This window comes from Rhipicephalus sanguineus, chromosome 3 (assembly GCF_013339695.2).
Source record: "Rhipicephalus sanguineus isolate Rsan-2018 chromosome 3, BIME_Rsan_1.4, whole genome shotgun sequence".
Classification (NCBI taxonomy): Eukaryota; Metazoa; Arthropoda; class Arachnida; order Ixodida; family Ixodidae; genus Rhipicephalus; species Rhipicephalus sanguineus.
In genome coordinates, this window is record NC_051178.1 from 139,273,222 (window position 1) to 139,284,883 (window position 11,662).

Sequence of the window (11,662 nt, forward strand, 5' to 3'; positions counted from 1 at the left end):
CATTTAACTCAGATCTTTTGAGACAGCAGAGCGTAAAATAAAGCAAGTCTCAAGATAAAAATGAACGCGCGCGCAAAACGCTTTATCGCAGACGCATTCGACAGAATGGCGGCGATAGCAGCGCAGCGCGGGTGCGCGCATACAGTTAATATACTGACTCTAGAGGAAAAGCTGGGCCGCGACACCGCTAACCACAAGAGCGCTGACATCTTGGAACGTTGTCATTCTTGCCATCACATATCAATCCTAAAGAAGCATTTCCACAATTAAAAACGCTCGGATATTGTTTTTTTTTATTTTGAATACTTTTACGAAAGAATACGATGGATATTTATACAATTTAGTGTGCGCGGAAAGGAGCGTTTGCAGGCTGGTTTACTAGATGGTGCCACCATATCAACACTAACACTTGAGAGTGCGCTCGCGGCCGATTACTCCAGTTTCCGCGTAATATTAAAGCCCCTGAAACTTCGTTTACGTCGTGTATCTCGTAGTTGTCAGTCTCCCGGTGTGTGCGTTTTCTGTTGCCACGTACCACTCGAGTTCATGTGACAGCCCTTTTTTCTTTTAAGCTGAAAACTTCAATGCAAACCAGGACGGACGGCAAAGAACAGATGAGACAAGCACTGAAAGTTATGTAACTAGGTGCAACCGAAGTTTTTTTTTAGTCTTTTTAACGGCGATAAAATTTCGTGTGCCGTGTATCTTTAGTTTTGATTGAAGCTTTCGGGTGATGTTTCACTCACATTCGCCGCTACATGCTGCAATCGACATTGTTCTGCTTTATGGCACTATGTGTTGAAGCACAGCAGCAATGAGCTGAAAAAGAATGTGGATACAGGTGTCTCGTCATTGCAATTCGAAGCACCGCGCGTCCACAGCCTACGCGCTTTGCTTCGAGCTGCGAATCTGTCGAGTGACCTTTGTGCCAGCCAACGGAGAAACTTTGTTCGTTATGCATTATCGGTAGGGCGTGCAGAGTAAAAACTATTCATAAACAGGTGGAAATGTTAACTGTTATCAATCGGGCCAGCTGCACAGACAACGCTACACCAACACACGGCTTCACGCATCAAAACACAGCTGATGTTCCCTGAACAGCGTGTAGCTGGCTTAGGTTAGTAGATTAAAACTGATTACTGCCGTCAAATATAGCGAGCGTCTCAGGGTCCGGCAACGTTCGTTTTGTTCCATCATGGCAGAACTCATGCGGTTATAGGTTTCAATGCATGGGCCCAATGGGGAGCTTTTCCTCTAGAGTCAGTATATTAACTCTATGGGTGCGCGGGGATATAGGAACCGGAATGTAGGATGTTCGCGATGTCGATACGATTTCCCACAGTTGACCAGTGCCTCCAAGATCGGCATTTCCAATCACAAATCTCTGAGGCATAATGTAGCGATTGAAATAAAGCCTCATAGATCACCAATTAGCTTTCATTTTGATCTCTGAGGCCATACTTTGTATGGTACGGGTGCTGGAGGAGATAATGGCTGGCGATTCGGCGTGCGCGACAGTCTCAGACAGGGTCCGGATTATCGAATGTAGATCTCACAGCTGTCCGAAATATCGGTCGTCTTTACACATTACTTCTATGGGATCATCGGCGGTGCCGCGCGACTGTCCAAATTACCGAGCATGTCCGAATTATTGGTGTCCGATTTATCGGTCGGCGACTGTATCAGAAACAATGTCTGGCTTAAAAAAACACTTTATAAAGACTCATTTGTGTCCGCTTGATGTAATAACGGACACTTGTCGAGCAACTGTCAAACCTACAAGATCCATGAGACAACAGCCGATATGAAGAACAGTAATTATCTCATTTTACTTTTGCAATTTAAATGGGATAACAAACTGAACACTTTATCGTTCATCAATTACAAACATCACAAGTTGTAAAGAATCTGCTCAAGTTTCATGCAAAGCAGGAGCCTGGTGCTGTAATCTTTGTAGACATGTTTTTAAGGCAAAGATGAAGTGACCTGCTTCATAAAATATTTAGTACCCCCCCCTCCTCCAAAATAAAACCTATCGTAGTCCGCATCTCATCCATGAGTTGTTGAAGCTAGGCATCGTCAGTGGGCCTCCAGGACGTTGGGATCTCTATTACTAGAATCGGTAATCTGTACATTCCAGGTGGCCAGTCAATGATGGAAAGCATTTGCTTTGAACTTCGTTTGTAGTAAAAACCAAAGCAAATGAAAAGTGTGAAAAGGCCAGTCTACAAGACAAGAACTTTCTCACACAGATTCTAGCATGCAGAAATCACAATTTCATGTGCAAAAATCGCACTGTTGCGCCTACCTATGCTGTCATTAGGACTATAATACAGTCGACGTCCGATTTCCCGGACGCCCGAAATTCCGGACATGCCCGATTTCCCGGACTCATCTGTGGCACCGTCAAGTTCCCCATAGAGTCAGTGTATTAAAAAGTCCGAAATTCCGGACGCTTATAGCCTTCGCCATCCGATTTCCCGGACTTTTTACTGCTAACCGCCGACCCAAAGTCACCACCGACGCCGCCATTTTAGTTGTTTTCATATCCTCGAACCCACCATACTCGCATCGCAGGTGTGGCCAGCAGCACCGCCGCACCGCGCCGCGGCTGCCGTAACCTCGAAACTGCACGTGTCAATCCGTTGCCAGCCGTAGCTTAGCCAAGCCAAACCTCACTGTGTTCGTTCACGTGTTTTGTCAGCTCTGCTTGCTCTGCGGTCGTGTCTGCGGTTGATAGTTTGCTGCTGCGCGCTATCTTCAGTGATCACGTTTCCCGACCTTCAGCATCCACCGAGTTCCTAGCTGTTTCGTGCTGCGCTTTTCGTCTCGTCGAGCGGATTCGCCGTTTACAGCGATGGCACTGACTGCTCCTTCGTCTTTGTCCGCGCATTCGAAGCGCACAAAGCCCCCTCGTAGGCTCACGATGGAGAAGAAAGCCGCCATCATTAAACAAGTCCAAAGCGGTCGGTCGCAGGCAGAGGTGGGGAGGGAGTTCGGAATTTCGAAGCAAACTGTATCGGACTTCATCAAAAACAAGGCGAAGATATGGAAGTGGCTGCCAAATCAACCGGGGCTGGAAAGAAGAATGCGAGTCACGGTGTTTACCCGCAGCTCGAGGAAGCGCTCCGTTGTGGCTCAGTGCCATGATCGCTAAGAAAATCCCGGTGTCAGGCGACATCCTGAAGCAGAAGGCGGAGGTTTTCGCGCTTCAGATGAACGTGAAGGACTTCAAGTTCAGCGATGGATGGCTTCGCAATTTCAAGAGCCGCAATGACTTGAAGTTCAAGAAGATGTGCGGAGAAAGCGGCGCCGTCGACGATTCCGTTGTCGCCGAATATCGGGATGGAAAGCTGCAGTCCTTGCTTCAGCAGTTTCCACCCAATGATATTTTCAACTGCGACAAAACTGGACTGTTTTACAAGCTGCTGCCAGAGAAAACGCTTGCATTTGCTGGTGACCCCTACCACGGCGGCAAGCACAGCAAGGAGCGGCTCACTGTCCTCGTTGGCAGCAACATGTCAGGCAGCGAGAAGCTTCCGTTACTTGTAATAGGCAAGTCGAAGCATCCAAGATGTTTCAAGGGGGCAGTAACTCTGCCTGTTCTCTATGAAGCTAATAAGGCATGGGTAACGCAGCAGCTATTCGAAGCGTACGTGCGCAAGCTGGACAGAAGGTTCGAGCAGCAAAATCGAAGAGTTCTGCTGTTTGTGGATAACTGCGCTGCGCATGGCCACATCAAGGACCTAAAGGCTGTACAGATTGAATTTCTGCCGCCGAACACCACAGCAATATTGCAGCCGATGGACCAAGGCGTGATTCGTAACTTGAAGCATCATTACAAATCACGCGTGCTCAGCCGCATGGTGCTCTGCTCCGACAGCGGGAAAAGCTACGCTGTTGACCTCAGGTCTGCCGTCGGCATGATAGCGGAATCGTGGAAGGCGGTTACGCAAGAGACTCTGCGGAACTGTTTTCGCCACGCGGGCTTCACACTCGATGCCGAGACGGCCGTCTCGCCCCAAGTGGACAGCATGTGTGACGAACTGCCATCCGCGGACGTTGCCTTCGACGATCTGCGCGCTGCCGGCGTGTCGATTCCAGACGGGATAACCTTTGAGGGCTTCGCCGACGCTGACAAAGACCTCGAGCTATGTGCGGAGTTGACGGATGATGAAATCATTCGTCAAGTTACGGAGGATTCCGATGACTCCGACACCGAGAACGAAGAGCCAGCTCCTGCACAGCCAACGAGCTCGGAGTTGACGCGAGCACTGATGACACTGTCATCGGTGTACAGCGGCAACATGACGTTGAATGAAATTGAGGCAGACATGATCGCGGGCAAGCGGAACGCCGTGCAAAAGAAAATAAGCGACTTCTTTGCGCCCAAGTGCTGACCTATGAGGTAGCGCCGGCCACGTCGTTTTTTTTTTATATATATATAAACGGCTCTTTTCAGAGCCACCTAAACGATGCATTGGCTGAATTGCAATGGGAATCTTGTGCTCCGGCCGTGACCCTCTCCGTCAGCGAAAAATACCTACCAAAAAGGTGCGTTTTCACGTGCATTCGTTTTTCCGGACTGCCCGATTTTCCGGACGTTTTCGCGGTCCCTTGAGGGTCCGGGAAATCGGACGTCGACTGTACAGCTGCTACATTAGTCATGACAGTAACATAAAAAGAGGCACATGTTGCATTGTATCTGCCAGATCACACAAACATAGCCCACTGAATTCATGTGCTTCGTAGAGTGTTCTCGGATTCGATGAGAAACCACATAGGCCTAATGCAAGCACGTGCACAACACTTCACATGCTGGCTGCAGGCATTCCTGCTTACTTGAAGTTGGCTGATGAACTCCTCCAATGTGACGGCACCGTCCTTGTGTTCACCATTGGCAGTACCTTCATCCCACTGAGATGAAGAAGACACTGACGATGAGGAAGGGCACTTCTCGTCTTCCTCCTCTTCTGTGACAAGTTCAGGTGAAGCTGCGGCGACCCTCGTCTGCTCAGCAGGTTCTTCCTGCGGATGAAGACAGATTTGGAGAGGTCACTAGGTTCTGTAATAACGGAGCTCAACCTCAGGCATCTGCATGTTCCTTTGAATGTTATCATTCGTGTTGCTTTTTGTCTTTTGATAAGAAAAGCAGTTGCCCCAATTAAAAAAAGGAAAGAAAAACAGCTGTTACAAGAACACAGTGCACTCCAACGCCTGTTTGCCTTTTTTTCATATTCACTGTGTTGTGCTGCCCAATTAATTGCAATAATTACATTTTTCTACGTGCTTTAAAATGCAAATCGACATGACCGTGAAGTACAGGTTATAATGACTGATGATCTCATGCTGCTGTTGCTATCCTGTCAAATGGTGAGGAAGCCTTCGTCAAGCCTTAATGGCTTTTGCTTTCGCCCCACAGCATCACTGTTGTGATTTGAAATGTCTCCTGTGATGTCGAAATAAACTGAACTGAATTACTGAGATTTTATGTGCGAAAATCACGATATGCTTATGAGGTGTCTCATAATAGTAGGGGACTCTATATTAATTTTTACCACCCGGGGCTTTTTAACGTGCACCTGAATTCTTTACGAGGGTGTTCCTGCATTACGCCCACGTCGAAACGAAGATGCCAAGGGCGGGAATCGAACTTGTGTCCTCGAGCTCAGCAACGCAATGCGTTACCTGCTAAGCTACCATACCAGATCTGCTCATTAAAGGGCCCCTCACCAGGCCACATAGCAAATTTTAGTTAGCCGCTGGAAGTTGTTGTGTGGTGAACGAAGAGCAGTATGCCGCAAGAATTTTTCAAATCGGTCCGTTACGAGCTGAGAAAAACAATAATTTGTAGCGGCGCGAAACCATGATGCGAGGAGGCGAGTTTCAAACCCTTGCCACTCGCCCCGTGTAGCCTTAGCAAGCCAAATCCCTTCCCTGCCCTCTTCACTTGACACATATGCATGAACACGTCATTCGCGTGCATGGTCACGTGCGCATGACGTGCCCGAGCCAGCCCGAGCACGTGAGCGGCGTTGCACGGCCGCTACCTTTGTTTTTATGTAGTGGCCGTGCGCGTTTTTTCGGCGTTCTCTGTGATGTACTGCCTGTTTCTGCGGGACGGGCATGAAAGCTGAGACACTTCTACTGGCACGAGAGTGGCGGTATCATGAGCCAGTGCCGCATTAACGTTTACTTGGACGCGGTAGAATAAATGAGCATAATGAGTGCTCGAACGCGCCAGAACATTACTTTCGTTTCCAGGGCTGGCGTCTGCTCGATGTGCTAACCACGGGGACACGAACGCATGGGAAAGGGAGGCAGATTAGCCCCGCATCTCGCTGCAATTCACGAAAAAAAAAAAATGAAAAAGACGCACACATTCCCTTTGTGTGTCTCATTATTTCTCTCAAGATTTATTAATCTATTCAAGCAACAAATTACACAAACTACACATGTCGTGTCAAATAATTATCGCAGTGTCACGTGCTACTGTTGGCGACGTCAGAGCACAGTCGTCTACGTAGAGGAGCGACGTCACAGCATTACCATCTACGTGGGGCCATTTTCTCATGTACGTCATCCCCTCATTCTCTAAAGCGCGCGCCCGCGAGAGGAAGGGCAAGCAGCGTTCACCTTGAAATTTGACCCATTTCCGCGGCGCGTAGCGTTGCAAATTTTGGCAGACGTGATCGGGAACGCCCAGTGTATGCATTACGCTTGTTAGCTCAAAATTGTCAAACCTGGTGAGGGGCCCTTTAAGACTATGCACGGTATGCCTCACTGTTTGAATGAAGCTAAAGAAAAAGAACAGAAGAAAGCTGGCTCTTCCTGTGTGTATGTGGCTCACCTTTGCTGCGGTGGTTTTCACAGGCTCCTTGATCACTTCAACTTCCTTCTCACGTTCCTCACAGTTCTGCTTCTCTTGGACGGAGTTTTGCGTTTCAATGGCTGCTGGCTGCGCTGCGGAAGAGGCCTCTTCTTCCTCCTCCTCCTCCTCCTCTGTCACCTCCCCTGCCACAACATCGTTTTCGACGGGTTCGGCAGGATTGGCCGGAAGCACGGCCGGTGGTACTGGCACCTCGCTTGATAAGTTGTACCTGCGGGTAGTCGTCCAGCATTAACTGTACTGCTTCAACTGGGCGGCCAATCACAATATAGCAACACCGTTCAATGAGGGCTCCACAATTTATGACAAAAGGCATCTGGGGATCATGAGCAGAGTTTTATGCTACCTGTTCGCCATGGACTTGAGACAATGAAGCAGCCAGGCCTTGTGGTTGATAGCCAGGCTTCCTCCAAGCTCTCGAGGCAATGAAGTGTATGGAATGTGTGCACCTAGCTGTTCCAGGCTAACTGTAGTTACCTGCAGAAGATAAATCCACTATGAAGAGAAAAATAAAGAAACTTATCCAAGACACAAGATGTACATCTGCCTCGAGCAAGTTTCTTCAAGAATAACGAGAACAAAAGCACACGAATACCAAGTTAAAGGGACACCACAGAATAACAAAATTAAGTCACAATGTAGTCGGAAGCTAGGGTTCCATATTAACAAGTTAGTCACAGAGAGAAGACGGCTTTTGTAATCAAGAATATGACAAAAACGTGCATATTGCCACCCATTCTGGTCTACGGTATGGAACTTCCCATGTGACAGCAGTAGTGTCTGATGCACAAGAGAGTGGCAGAGAGGGAGATTACATCGGAATGATGTAGACATGTCTGTTTTCGAGAGGGTGATTTGAAGAGCAGCAGCGGCATCACAGGCGTGCCTACATGGAAGGCAGGGGGGGTGCGGACGCCCCCCCCCCCCCTATTCGTCTGAAGAGGGGCATCAATTCTGCCCCATACCTATGCCTAGTCAGACCTTTCACACCATTTTTTAATGCGCATGGTTATGGCAACGCATGCTTTTTGACAACAATGGTGACCAAGGGCCCTTGATGGTGCATTCAAGGAACAGTTCACTCAAGGCAATGGCAGGCAGTTGTCAGAAGCATGTCATCGCTTTATTTTCATTTTTGCATCCATGGTGGGGCTCGTTTTTTTTTTTTTTTTTTCGGACTCAACCAAAAAAACGCCAGGCCTGCGCTAAAACCGCAGCACAGTCACAGCGAAAGCTGGAAGAGCGGCGTTTCTAGAGCCCGTTAAGCTCTCTTGGGGCTACAATACAAGTACACTAGAAAGGTACCCACTACGCCATAAATCACAATTTTTGTGAAGTTTGGAAGCACCTACTAAGCCATTATTCGTCATTCTGCGGAGAAGCGAGGCATCAGCTACACGTCTGTAAGGCATTATGTGCACTTTGTTCACGCGACGACTGATGACGATGAAGAATTATGGCTCAGCCCTTTGTAATGGGTTGGAATCTTTAAACGGCCCACCAGTTATGTAATTTGCATTGGGTGACGCCCGGTCGCTATTTCCCTCTCCCGTCATGCTGTATAACATATGTTGACGTGGTAAAGAGACGGGTGGGGGGGGGGGGGGGGGGGGAGCGAAGAACTTTGCTGAGACCCCGAGGAAATGGATCATACGCTTATGGGCTTCCTTGGCAACCAATACAAGTGCCCTTGCGAGGAACCCACTACGCTATAAATCATTGTAATTTTACTGAGACCCAGAGGAAGTGTATCATGCGCTTATGGGCTTCCTTGGCAACCAATCCAAGTGCACTTGCGAGGAACCCACTACGCTATAAAAATTGTAATTTTTGAGAAGTAGGCCAGCAGGCACTCTGCCATTTTTTGTCATTCTACGGAGAGCGTTGGTACCTGCTAAACCCATGTAAGGCATTATGCGCACTTTGTTGATGCTGTGCCTGATGATGAAGAATTATGGCAGGGTCCTTTGTAATGGGTTGGAAGCATTCAACAACCTGCTCGTTGCGCAATTCGCATTGTGTGACGCCTGGTTACAGAATTCGCATTGTGCTACGCTTGATGCTTATTTTACTCTTCTACCACGCTATATTGCATATGCTAATGTGGTTCCTTCCCGACATGAAGCCTGTATAGGACCTTTTAGCAAAGCAGTTTCAAGCACCGGTATGGCTCAGAGGTTGAATCCTGGGCTCCCACGCAGAGGACCCAGGTTCGAACCTCGTTCCATCCTGGAATTTTTTTCTTATTTAGTTTTTTTTCTTATTTCGAGCGATGCTGGTTACGGACACCGGCGGCGGCGGCGGCGGCGGCGGCGGCGGCGGCGGCGGACAACTACGGCGCCAAAAACGGCCGGTGAAATGATCTCATAACAGCTTTCGCTGTAAAAGTTGCCCCCCACCCCAATGGACAACGTTGTGCACGCCTATGAGTGGAGCGGCACCTTCCGGCAGCAATTTTCTAAAATACAAAACCATATGTGGCTGGCAAGCAGACGATAATGTTAAATTTCAAGGCTAATTATCTATTGATTAAATCTAACCCAGATCAATATTTTCCTTTAGTGTTCCTTTAAATTATAATTACAGAGTTTTTGTCTTCTTTTTCTTTCTTTTTCTTTTTTTACACGGGATAAGACCTGATTCTCGTAGAATGTCAAAGCCACAGTGTAAAACAGTAATGAACACTGTGCTGTGACAACTACTTTTACACCACTTGCACAACGATCAAAGTTTAGCACATTCCGTAACATCTCCTCATGTAAAACGTTCGCACTACGGTAATTTTGCCACGGTGTGATGGCAGAGAACTTTACAAGAGATACAAACTTTTCCTTGGACGAGAAGCTTCTGCAATAGAAAAAACTTTGATTTACATAACCCGAGCCAGTGTACACAATGCATGCCTATTATTTCTGTAATAATGTAAAACGGTCCACTGTCTGTGATGCTCCGAGTGCTTCAACTCACCCTGTCCCTGAGCTTTTCCCTGACAAAAAGGCGAAGTATTCGGAATGGTGCCTTGAACCACAATGGCGCGTTAACAATCAAGACTTTCTTCAACCTTGCTGGGTAGGCGCCCTGCAAAGCACCAGGACACAGTCTCAGTGAATGCACAATCAGACCCCCCCCCGCAGCAAAGATCTCAAAATTCTCTCCCGTTCTATTTCATATTTAGCAGACAATAAATCTAGTTAAGTAGTGTGGATAAAGAACTGTATCACTCTGCAAATTTCATAACAGGCTACTTTACATATATGCAAAATTTGTGCCTATTTTTATTAACATATGTTGGGAGTACAGCCGATGGAACTATCATTGCTTCAAGCCACAGGTTGCCTCTCTACACTTGTTTCCAGTATGTGACGAACCATGTTCTAATTATAAATGCGGACAATTTGGAGGTAGTGCAAAAAGTGAGGTTGTGCTAATGTACCGTTCTGCCAATGGTGAGTGGGTCCACATTTGTAAAGTTTTATGTAATTTCTTCATAGTTTTAGCTGCAACTTATGAAGCAATGTTATGCAAATTTACTACATAACGCATCCCTACTTTTGAATCTCATGTGGCACACACAATTTTTTAATCGTGAATGCAGATTGCATGAGACGTGCCACCAGCTATTTGTAGTGCTTGCGGTTCAACCATATGTTTTGTTCTTACGTGCACCACCATGCTTTACACAATATTCACAATGCACTCAAGTGAAGAACAGCTCCTATGGCCAAATAGACAGAATAAATCTTGTGCAGAAAAACTGCTGTAAACATTGATACATGTAAGTTTCCAAAGTAATGAGTAACTCATTTAATGAGATAAAACTCCAAGAAGGTAAGCAAAAAAAAAGAATGGAAGAAAGCAGTGTCATACAAAAGGCCCTCACCTTGAGAAGATTCAATATTTTTTGGCTGAGCTCGTAGTCAAAGTTCTGGTACTTTGAGCCGGTCATGTTGTATATGAACACTATCCCGCACCTCTGGCTTTCGAGGCTGCACATAATTACAAAAGAAAAAAGTATGGAAAGATTAAACATGCAAAAAAGCCATCTGCTGACCAGAAGAAAACAGATTGAAAGCGGTGAAACATACCACAAGTGAAGGCAATATCTGTCAATCTTTATAGTATATAGACACCTTAGTTGCGCAAGCAGAGATATTTAAAGAAACGAAGTAACCCTGCTTTTGGATGAGTACACAAGAAGAGAAGACGATAGACACACGCTCAGTAGGATACGACGACACACCCAGCGTCTGTCTGTTGTCTCCTCTTCTTGTGCCCGCGTCCAGACGCTGGGTTACTTTGTTTCTTTAGGTATGTACCAACAGGCCAAGCAACAGATTCTTCAGCAGAGATATGTTGAACTGCAGTGTTCGAATATGCTGCAAGAATTTATTTCATTTTGTAGACCCATTTGCAAACAAAACGTCATATTTTAATAACTTGTCTGAACGTGGGAGCTGCTATATTAATCCGCACGCAATTTATTTGGACCATCCGAGAGTGACATATATTTACAGGCAACAGCCTAAGACTTCAGTGCAGCTCCTACATGTTGGTGCATAAGTGTTTGCCTTTGATCAGTAAAAAGCACACACCTCTCCAAGGCCACGTCTAGCTGGTAGACAACACCTTGCAGGGTGACCTTGTGCGAACTCTGCAATGGCCAGTGCTTGCTCGCTGTGAACATGGTGATGGCAGCTCCGGAACTGTCTCGTGTCGGCTGCAGGCAGTGCAATAGGATTAAGACAGAACTAGAGCCATATACGTCAAATCACT

At 47.0% G+C, this 11,662-nt stretch overlaps 1 protein-coding gene across 1 annotated transcript in view; it reads right to left on the reverse strand.

Moving 5' to 3' along the window:
* The window catches only part of LOC119387278 (tyrosine-protein phosphatase non-receptor type 9), a 28,646-nt gene extending 17,045 nt beyond the window's left edge, over window positions 1–11,601 (reverse strand). Inside the window, exons 1-6 of the mRNA XM_037654618.1 lie at window positions 11,482–11,601; window positions 10,770–10,875; window positions 9,857–9,967; window positions 7,236–7,366; window positions 6,851–7,100; window positions 4,843–5,028 (exon numbers count right to left, since the gene is read on the reverse strand). Coding sequence (XP_037510546.1) covers window positions 4,843–5,028; window positions 6,851–7,100; window positions 7,236–7,366; window positions 9,857–9,967; window positions 10,770–10,875; window positions 11,482–11,573 — 876 coding nt within the window. The 5' untranslated portion in view covers window positions 11,574–11,601. The remainder of the gene's footprint in view (window positions 1–4,842; window positions 5,029–6,850; window positions 7,101–7,235; window positions 7,367–9,856; window positions 9,968–10,769; window positions 10,876–11,481) is intronic.
* Window positions 11,602–11,662: the final 61 nt, after the last annotated feature.